Source organism: Rosa rugosa, chromosome 4 (genome assembly GCF_958449725.1).
Source record: "Rosa rugosa chromosome 4, drRosRugo1.1, whole genome shotgun sequence".
Taxonomy (NCBI): domain Eukaryota; kingdom Viridiplantae; phylum Streptophyta; class Magnoliopsida; order Rosales; family Rosaceae; genus Rosa; species Rosa rugosa.
Genome location: NC_084823.1, coordinates 2,810,344 through 2,820,843, shown reverse-complemented (window position 1 = coordinate 2,820,843; position 10,500 = coordinate 2,810,344). Strand labels below are relative to the sequence as shown.

At 38.0% G+C, this 10,500-nt stretch overlaps 1 protein-coding gene across 2 annotated transcripts; it reads right to left on the bottom strand.

The window, feature by feature from the left end:
* Positions 1-246: 246 nt before the first annotated feature.
* Positions 247-10,193, bottom strand: LOC133741997 (uncharacterized). Of its 2 annotated transcripts, none has more exons than XM_062169696.1 (11): positions 9,949-10,193; positions 8,833-8,966; positions 8,327-8,527; positions 8,053-8,175; positions 7,824-7,861; positions 7,634-7,742; positions 2,540-7,258; positions 2,053-2,208; positions 1,787-1,885; positions 1,537-1,679; positions 247-836 (listed from the first exon to the last, which is right to left on the bottom strand). In XM_062169696.1, exons 2-11 carry the CDS (start codon positions 8,908-8,910, stop codon positions 560-562), a joined length of 5,943 nt encoding a protein of 1,980 aa, XP_062025680.1. In that variant the 5' UTR covers positions 8,911-8,966; positions 9,949-10,193; the 3' UTR covers positions 247-559. The 2 variants fall into 2 exon arrangements, with proteins under 2 accessions (XP_062025680.1, XP_062025679.1); XM_062169695.1 differs by lacking the exon at positions 9,949-10,193 and adding an exon at positions 9,409-9,898.
* Positions 10,194-10,500: the final 307 nt, after the last annotated feature.

Sequence of the window (10,500 nt, the reverse complement as noted above, 5' to 3'; positions counted from 1 at the left end):
AACGGTTAGTGGAGCAAGTGGGCAAATTTTAAGCTAAAATTGGGTAAATGAGCATTTTCCCTTGTTTTTTTTATCATCCCTACATATCATACCTTTTAAACCAGAAATAATCAATCCCCTGTTGATCAAAGGCTGTGGACAGGTCTTTTCCAACACCCAAATAGCAAAAGGACAATATACAATTGCCAATTCCCGTCAAAATGAACTCGGCCTATGGGAAGAGGTTTAGATTCTTTCTTGGAGATATATGTGAAACTTGAAAGAACTGTACTATACAACAGAGGAAATTGCATTACAGGGATCTGTACTGATGATACTATATCAACCAGTGATACAAAACCAGCTGATTTTTGTTATTTACACTGCCCCTTGACTTTCAATACCACCTTCTAAAATTGCAAAAATTTCAGCACCATCAGCTTAGTTGCCCATCGTTATTCATCATTGACATGATCAATGACATAATGCATCAAGGCATCTGGGACCATCAGTTCTTAGCCTCTTAACCCAGTAAAGGGTTGTATCTTTGCAAACAAGATGGGATGGCAACAATGACTGACTAGGGATCCAGTAGAGTGGTTGTCGAGGAGCGGTTTAAGCATAGTGCTTTCTTTGATGCTCGAACATTCTTGAGAGTCATCATTAGTTTCTGCCTCTCTCCTTCAACCTCTGCAAATTGAAGGCTTAACTGAGAGTAACGGTCATGCATTTCTTTAAGTTCTGTCTCCACAGTAGCATATCTTCCCTTGATCTCCAGCATGTCTTTAATCAGCTCATTTATGTCTCTAAAGCTGTGAAACACTGCTTCCTCGTCATCATGTTGTTTCAAGAAAGAACTGAACACAGGAGGTGGATATCATGTTAGTTTTTAACTCACAAGGAATTGGATGCTTTTAGTTCAGCTATTTCAATGTTATTGTTCAACTCATGAGAAATTGGATTCCTTTTTCTGCTTTCAATGTTTGCATCCCTCAATGTCTAAAAGCAAATATACAAATCGAATTATGAAATTTTTCTGGTTCCTAGCTGTGAAACTTGGATCCATGCAGGCTGATGGGGGATACACAAAAGCAGAAACCATTTGCAAATGGCAAGTAACCACTGCGACACACCCCACTAAGTGACCCATCAATATATTGATTCAAGGTATCAATATGATACATATAAAAGGTTTAAATGTTGGTGGAAGAACTTAACCCCAAGGAAGTCCAGAACTTGGTACGCTAGTACCCAAAAGAAAAAAGAAAACTCAAAACTCAAAACTAGTGAATTAAAATAATTAATTCAAAAGAAAACAAAAATTGTATCATGATTGCTTCTGTACCCATTTTGAGAAGTTCTTTAGTATGATAGCAGTTGAATACTAGTTTAAATAATGGTTCCTATGGCTTGAAAAAGAAAACACAACAAAAACATTGCTAGTAATTTGCATCTCGAGATAAATAATATCTTTATAAATTACCACACCCTTAAATTTTTTTTTTTTTTTCTCCATTCCAGCATGAGCATTATGCAATGGAGTTGCATGAGATGTACCTTTGAAACTGGAAGGATGATTTCTTCTTTGCCTGCAATGCTTCTGCAAGTTCAATTTCTAAAGCTAGTACTCTCTCTAATGCATTGCCACTGCAAGAATACTCGTTGAACAAGGGAAAAATACTTCCCAATTCTTCATTAACCTGATCATTTATCCAAAATAAGATATCAGTTGAAGAACAAATTTATATTCTAAGTGTCAAAAATTTAATAAATTTCAGAAACAAAAGAGGGTCACAAATTTATTTACCTTATTTAATTGCATCAGGTCTCTTTGTAAACCAGGAAAATTTGAGTCAAAATGATGATCATCTTGGGGAAGCAAATTTTCATGTTTCATCCTTTCCAACTGCAAGAAGATGACAGGGTTTAGGAAAGATCTGTTGTCTTAGAAAAAATTATTATGTTGGGACATTGGTATGATAGGATTGTTCTCTATAATTTATATCCTCGAGCTATAGGCGATAAAACTGTAGCAATACAAAATCATATTCTCATTGCAAAAGAAATACATACCTCCTTATTTAAGTTCTCCATGCTAGACCTTAAGCTTTGGGCCCTGAAATGCTCATTGGCAAGAACCAAATGCTTCACGTCACTATTAAGCACGTCCATTTGTTTCGAAGGTAAAACACTAGAAATTCCATTTATACCTCTGGATACAATATCATCCTGTCCGATGATGCACATTGTTAAAGACAGAATTTTCAAGATACAAAGCACAAGTGTGTGTGTGTGTGTGTGTAAAAAGGAAATGAAGTAAAAAAAAACCAATATTCTTTGATAGGAATGAATATCCTATTACTCTGTTTAAAATAGAAGATGAAATTCAAAGTTCTAAAGCCAGTATAAGCTTACAAAAACATGCTACATTGTCCATCTGTTTGTCGAATTTAAAGCTCAGAAATTAGTATATAATTACATAAACATGCTCCATGTTTGCACAAAATGTAAAGGTATAAATGGTCAAAGCAAGATAATCTCGGCAAAAAGTAGTAATTACCTTCTCGGGTTCATCAATGGAATTCAAGTATTCAAGTCCAGCTGCTTCATCAGAAATGCCATCTTCTTTGTGTAATCTTCCGTTCCCTTCTCTCGGATAAGAAGATGAAGAGCTCTCAAGTAAATCTTTTGCTGAAGTGAGTTCTAAAGTAATTTGAACTTTTTCCTCGTTGCACTTCTGCAAAGATGCTTCAAGATCTTGTTTTTCTTCTTTACAGCAATCGAGGCTTATTAATGAACATTCCTTTTCAGCCTTCATCAGATCATATGCTCTCATTATTTCACGCTTTTCAGAAAGCAATGATTGTAGCTCAGACTCCAATTCCAAGATCCTCATTCCTAGTTCTTCGTTTCTCTTTACATGAGTAGCTTCAGATTTCTTCCTGTTATCAACTTCATTGATTGCATCTTGTAATTTCCACAGCATCTCCTCACAATGCTTCTTGGAGATAGCAAGTTGTTGTTTCAGTTCTTGCAGCTTGGTTTCATATTGTTCTTTGATGAATGCGATTCTTAAAGACTCTTGCATAGGAGCTGGCGGCGCTTCTGGTTCTCTTTTGTCAGGTGCATGAAGACACTCAACACAAGACTTGTCTTTAAGCTCCTTGAAATGGATGGACAAGTTCTTAAATTCCTCTGCCTTCAAAACCTGTTCAGCAAGCCTCTGTTTAAGATCATTGCATTCATTATTATGCATCACTGTCAATTCATCTTTATATGCTTCCAGAGAGGCTATTTGAGTGCACTGTTCATCCAACTTGGCTTTGAGCACTAAATATTTGATTTCTAGTTCTTCCTTGGAGAATATCAGGTTATCAATCTCTTCATTAGAAGTCACCACCATATGCTCCAGCCTTTCAATCTCAGGAGCAAACTGACTTTTATCCACATGATCAATAGCTGCTGCATTTTCAGCTCTTTTCTTGTATTCCTTGAGTTCAGTCCTCATGGAACTGTTTGTATCAAGAAGTATCTTGTTTTGAGAAATGGAGGCTTCTAACTCAGAGTTAAGGGAGCTGAGACTTGCCATTAATTTGGTGTTCTCTTCAATGTAATGCCTTTCACTAGCAAGACATTCATTAAGCTTATTCTCCACATGAAGGTGATTGTTGTAAAGCTCAGAAAGGTGACTATCAGAAGAGTGAAGTTTGTGGCCAAGCTCTTCAATCTTGGCTCCATACTGAGCTTCTACGAAGGTGAGTCCAACATCGGCAGCTATTGAAACTTCATGCATTTCAGACAGCTGAGCTTCCAGAGCAGATACAAAAGCACATTCTTCACCAGCATCATTTAATCTTGTCATTAGTTTGGTGTTCTCTTCAACTAAATGCTTTTCGCTTGCAAGACATCTGTTAAGCATATTTTCTACATGAAGATGATTGTCGCAAAGCTCAGATAGGAAGCTATCAGAAAAGTGAAGTTTCTGATCAAGCTCTTCAATCTTGGTCTCGTATTGAGTCTTTGTGAAAGTGAGTCCAACATCAGCAGCTATTGAAAATTCATACATTTCAGACAAATGGGCTTCCAGAGCAGATATAGAAGAACATTCTTCACGAGCATCCTTTAGACATTTCTCGGAATCCAACAGGAGACCACAAACTCTTGATTTCTCTAGCTCTGATTCTGATAACAACTGTTTGAGGTGGACCAGCTCATCCTTCTGCTGATCAAAATCTACAGACTGACTATGCTTCTGGTCCAATTGGGAAGTGAGATCTGAAATTGTACTGGCTAACTTATCTCTGTGATTTTTCTCAATGTGCAACTCATCACGTGAAGACAGCAAACTTCCTTGCAAACTATTAACCTCCAGAGAAAGCTTGAAAGATTCTTCAGTTTTATCCTGCAAGGACAGCACTAGAGCTTCTTTTTCCTCCGATAATGCTGCTATCGTCAGTTTACACCTTCCTAGTTCGTCGGCTACAGTCTCCAACACCATAATTTCCTCTGCGAGGTCCTGGTATTTAAAAGAAATTTGCTGCAGCTCCATTTCCAACTGATCCAGATCAGCCAACAGTTCTTTGTGCTGTTGTGCATATCTCTCTTCAATCTCAGAACTAATCTGAAGTTTGTTAGCAATGGCCCCAACTTGTAACTGAAGCTTTTGCACCAGGGCATTTGAAACATCTAGTTTATCCATCATACCCCGTAGATCCTGTTCAAATTTCTGTTTCATGATCAGATTATCAGAAGTGGCTGCTCTTAAAGTATCTCTTTCTTGTGCTAGGTCTTTCTTCTCTTCCATAAGCTGGACAATCTTCTCATATAAATTGTGCTGAAGCTCTTCTATTTGCACCACCACAGCAGTTAAATCCTTGGATCCCAAATTTTGAGAGTTATATTCACTGCAGAGAGACAGAGACAGACCTTTATACTTTATATCATATGATGCCAACAGATTCCACAACTTACCCTGTGAAGAATTTACAATATTCTGTAGACTCTCCTTTCCATATGTCAGCTCATCACAGTCATTTCTGACAGCTTTCAACTCTTCCTGCAAAGATGAAAGTCTGTTTTGAAGATTCTTATTCTCTAGGGCTTCCTTTTCCAATAAATTTGCCAACTCCAATTTTTCTGTACTGCAGGCTCTATATTTGCTCTCATAGGTTTCATATTCTTTTACAAGATCTTTCCATTCACCAATCTTCTGAGAATGAAGATTATTTTCTCTAGTAACTTTCTGCAAATCTTCTTCCAAACTGTGGTTCTTCAGAGTCAAGTCATTGCACTTTGAATTGCAAGTATCCTTGTACTCATTCAGGCAGCGAATCTCATCCATGGCAGTCCGAAAATCTTCTTCCAAATTTTGGTTCTTTAGAGTCAAGTCATTGCACTTTGAATTCCAAATATACTTGTCTTCATTCAGGCAGCGAATCTCATCCAAGGCAGTCTGTAGCCTCAGCATCAATAACTCCTTTGATTCAGTTGAAAGCTCCAGCTGGTGTGTAAGTTCATGCACTTTCTCTTTGACCAGTCCAAAGTCAGCACTTGCTTCAATCAAAGTGACCTCTAGGGTCTTTGAGAAGATGTCCAAATATACATTCACCAGATGCACTTCATAAACTTCTTCTTCAACCTTTTGGTATGTTTCCTTCTGCAAGAGAAGAGATCTTCTCAGATCGTCTGATAGTATATCCCCGTCTAAATGTTGTCTTTTTACACCATTGCTTTGGTTTGGACGCTGCATGTGCTTTCCAGAATGAAAAATCTCTGATTCCCATTTCGGATTCTGCATCATCACCTCACGCCCCTGAAAGCTTGGAAGCATAGAATCTGCAAAAGCCTGCTTAATGAGGTTCTCATTAGTCTCATGCATGGACAGGACCTGAGAAGAAAGCAATTCAAGGTCCTTCTGTAAATGGTCCACCGCAATGGAGTAATTCAAGCGTGCCCTTTTAAGTGCTGCTTCTGCTGTAGCAGCCCTTCTTTCGAGCTCCTTGGTGAGAGATTCCAAATCATGCCTTTCTTTGGAAAATTTTGTTATCTCATTGTTCATATCTAGCTGGATTCTCCCCATCTCAGCTTTAGCAGATGAAATTGTGTACAGGCAAGTAGAATGCTCATTTCTGAGACTCTGCAACTCCCCCATCATCTGTCTCTGATTTTCTTCTAATTCATGAATGAGAGCTTCATAGTAGCACTCCATCTGGTCTGCTTTTTTGGCAAGGCTCTCTCGCTCAGCTTTTAATTCATCCAACTCTCTTAAAAGCTCAAAGAATTTGTTTTTCATTGCATTTGTAGCATCTAAAGAATCAAACTCTTGTGACACCAAGCCAGGCATACTTGGACTATGAAGCATACCTTCAGGATAGAAATCTGCATCAAACCTAGTTCCTAGTACTAATTGCTCATCTTTATGTACACTCGTTTCATTTGTCTCCTTTATGCTTGCCTTGTTCATCCCCAAAATCGGTTGTCCAGTTACTGGCTTTAGAACTTGCAGAACACCAAGCAATGCCTCTAAATCTGAATGAAAGGACCTGAAGTCCCTCTCATGTACTCCAACGGTTGCTTTGCTTTGAAGCTCTTTAATTTTATCCTCCACATCCCCAAGCCCCTTTAACCACCTGAGCTGTAACTCCTGCAAAAAGTCCTCCTGACCTGTCTCAATAGTTTCTGTGCTGGTGAATGGAATTCTTAATTTGGAGTTTTTCTGCACTTCAAGATCTTCTTTCAATTTTGAACATTCTGATCTCAGTATAGAAACTTCTTTGGCTAACTGTTCGCTTGAACAAATTTCTGCATCAAGTTGAAGGGAAAATTTTTGGGCTTCAACTCCTATTTCATCAGCTTGGCTCTGTAAAGAGCTTACTTCCTGCTTAAGCTCAAGAATGGATGACTCAGCTGCTTCCAAGCTTCCTCTAAGTCTACTATTCTCCTCATAAGCATTTGGCAAGTCGGCATCTCCAGAATAGTCAGAAGCCCAACTATGAGCCCACTCACTGGTCCCCTGTGCCAAGAAACGTTGATCAGAGTGGTCTCCTTTCTCCTTTCGAGGACTTTGACCAAGGGACAGTCCACCTAAATCACCAGAGGTTGTACTCTTAAGGCTGTCAATCTCATGGGTGCTGGAGGTATCATGTTTCTCAGCATATAAACTTTCTGAAGTATTGGAAGAACCATCAAACCCTACAGTTGAGTCTGGAAACTCTTCATTCTGCCCAACCCCGTCTTCAAGGGGAGAGAGTTCTTCTTTGAACCTAACTCTCGCATTGATCTGTATAAAGAAGAGAGTAGCATATGTTAAAGAAACAGAACAGAAAACCTATAACAAAGATAATAAGCCCATCCAGAAAAAGATATGATATGATGCGTTGTATATATGTTTGTCTCACATATTTGGGAACTTCAAGTAACATTACATATACAAGAAAAAGAAATTACTTATCACTCTCACAATATGCGAGAGACCAAATCATGTTTCTCAGTAACTGTTTCTCAGTAACTGGCTTATGGCAAACAATAGAAGCAAATGGATAGACCCATAAACTCTGCAAAAGTAGGACCTACCGTTCTCACCAGCAATATAAAGGACCAATGAGAGACAGGAAAACATAATGAATCCTTAATGACTATCCATCGGATCACTTACTGTATCTTCGGAAGATGATATTCTTTTAGCAGTGGACACATCATTTCTGCTTTGGTCTGACGTTGTACATAGACCGCTCTCTCTGAGCTCCCTCTGCTGTTCAAACTCTCTGAAAGGATTGGAAGTACCAATTAACAACTAGAAGTCTGAAATCACACATAATAAGAGGTTTACATGTTTTGATGCTAACCTGAAACCAGTTTTGGAAGTTAATAGCTGTACAGTTACCTGACATGAAATAAGAAACAAGACAATTGTTAAAAAGGAGTAACATTAGTTAACAATTGAAGAATAACTAACAGTATTTACTGGAAGCTAACTGACAAACCAAGTAGCTGTTACAAAATAACAAAAATAAAACAATTAGCTTTCCCAGGATAGCATTATGTCTTAAATATTTGAACTTCAGAGATCCTCACATGTAAAATAGTTCCAGAATCACATCCATGTAGAGGCAGGGCAACAGCAGAAGGCTTTGACGCGTCGGCATAATCAGCAAGGTTGATATTGGTCTCCCCAAGGACACTAGACCGTGAAGAGCCCTGATGTCAGTTAGATTTAGGCCAAAGACAATGTTAAACTCAGTTTAAACACGATAATAGCTACAGAAATAAGTAGTTCATAAACAAACCTAATTTTCAAGCAGAATTTTTTTTTTTTTTTCAATAAATTAGAATTCTGAAGGAATACTACCATGGTCACCACAAGTTTATAGAGCTTCTCATCAAATTTCTTTGTTTTAGTGTCTTGTAGAAGTCTTGTAGTTTCGTAGATAGGATCTGCCCATTTGCATGTTCCATTCCTCACATTTGCTTTGGTTGTCTTTGCAGTTGCCTTTCCAGAATCAGCAGGTATGAAAGATATAAACAACTTATCCCATCCACTTTGGGGAATCTAGACATGGAAAGAGAAACATTGTATTCAGTAGCAGCATGCAATGCAGCTTCTAGATTTATAGGCACCACTGTTTCCTATCATGCTATATAATAACAAAAAGCATATTTAGGTTCACTTAAGCCATTAGCCATTAACCAGTAAAATTTTCAGCCTGTGTCATAATCCTTATTACATTTGCGAGCATGTGCAATGTACCAAATTGTTTTGTTTTGGTGTATGCTCCCTAAGAGTTGAATCTAAAACATAAGTAAAGAATCGATAAGATGGAATTTCAGCAGCAAATCCTAAAAGTTAGAACTTACATGTGTAGCGTTGAATTGTAGCCTGAAAACCACCTTCACTTTTGTCTTCTCAAGCTTCCACTTAGTGATCCTCGACATTTCTGGATAATCAATCTATACTAAACCGTGTAGCATCAAGCTTCCGCTTTCGTTTCCTGCACCATTGTAAGTCAATGAAAGATTGTTATGTTGTTTCCAGAGAAAGTAGAAAGAAATTTCCAACCAATCATTTCTCACATTTCCCCCTTCCAAAATCAAAAAGGGGATATAAACAACTAGACCCCAGAAAGTTTATTCCAGAAAGCAGATATAAACAAAATAGATCAGTCATGTAGCCAAAAAAAAAAAAATTCAGATCATACTGCATTATAAATCATTGCACAAAAAACATTGACATCAACTCTGAATGAAATCAAAGGAAAAGTAAAACTTGCACTTATATGAATCTAAGTAAACTATTTGGCCCAGTAATAAACTAAATCCAAGATTTTCCTTCTCATCAATCTCCACCTTAATTTCTCAGAAGCCAAGCAGGAGATAATGTAAGCTGAAACAAAAATGAAAAAGCAAGAGTGAAAAGAAAAGAAGAGCACAAACCCAGAAAGAATTTGAAATGCCAGTGGAGAATAGACCCGGATCCAACTCAGATTCCAACTCCGGAAACCGACAGAGGCAAGACCCAGAAAAAGAAGGAAGTAGAAGAAGAAGAAGAAGCCACTGCTACACTGAACCCAACAACTGACAGTGCCCAAAAACGACACAGTTTTGGAGAGAATCAATCCAGCTCCACAGACCCAAAATGGGGTGCCTAGCCAAATGTGGAAAAGGTAAAAACTTTGACATACCCAAATCACACTACACTGTTCTGCCTTGAACAAATCGTCAGAAACCCATTATTGAGCAGACAGGTTTCTCAAGTCTCTTGCATTTTTGTCAAAATTTTCAAACCCAATAATTAGAAACGCCAAAAGATTAAAACTTGAAGCTGTAAAAACACTAAAGTCTCCAACTTGGGACACACTGGAAATTCAAAACCCATAAATAAAAATATAAATTAAATCTGACCCTCATGGAAAAAACAAAGAAAGATGCAATCTTTAATATAATAATGCAAGAAGTAACAGTGGGGGTAGGTACCTTAGGCTTAGCTGTGGATCTGTGGATGGTGCTTAGTGTAGAAGGAAGAGCTAGCTAACTCTCTACTAGTCTTTACTGAGAAGATTCCAAAATCCAAATCAGAGAGAGAGAGAGAGAGGACTTGTTTGTAAAATGTGTGTGGTTTATGGGTGGGTAGCGTAAATAACGAGTAAATGAGAGGGTTTAATAAGGTAAGGTGGAGCTGTTTGGGGTTTTAGCTCAAATATCAATTTCTGGAAACCCGCCAAAGCCTGCATTTGGTCTTTGAGATTCGCCCTTTCTATGTTAAATCTGTTACTTCTTTTGAAACCATGATGTCATTCTCTGGGTTTCTTAGTGTTGGAGCAGTTGGATCTTACTTTAATGCCCCTTGGTTTTGACCATTGTGGCACTAAATCACTAATTAATTTTGGTCTTGATGATTCCCAGAAGACATTCATATTCACTGCATTGGTTATTTGGTGAAGTACGGAAATGTTAGCTTGAGACCAAGTTAAACTAGTCTACCAATGTATTAAGTCAGTCTATCTCTATACCGAACTAATCTATTTG

Excerpts from the sequence above, each read along its gene's own strand:
- LOC133741997 (XM_062169696.1), bottom strand. The coding sequence starts at position 8,910 with ATGTCGAGGATCACTAAGTGGAAGCTTGAGAAGACAAAAGTGAAGGTG. Across the intron at positions 8,176-8,326 it reads ATAAACTTGTGGTGACCATG|GGCTCTTCACGGTCTAGTGT; the intron begins GTAGTATTCCTT and ends AACTGACATCAG. Across the intron at positions 7,862-8,052 it reads ATTCTGGAACTATTTTACAT|GTAACTGTACAGCTATTAAC; the intron begins GTGAGGATCTCT and ends ATTTCATGTCAG.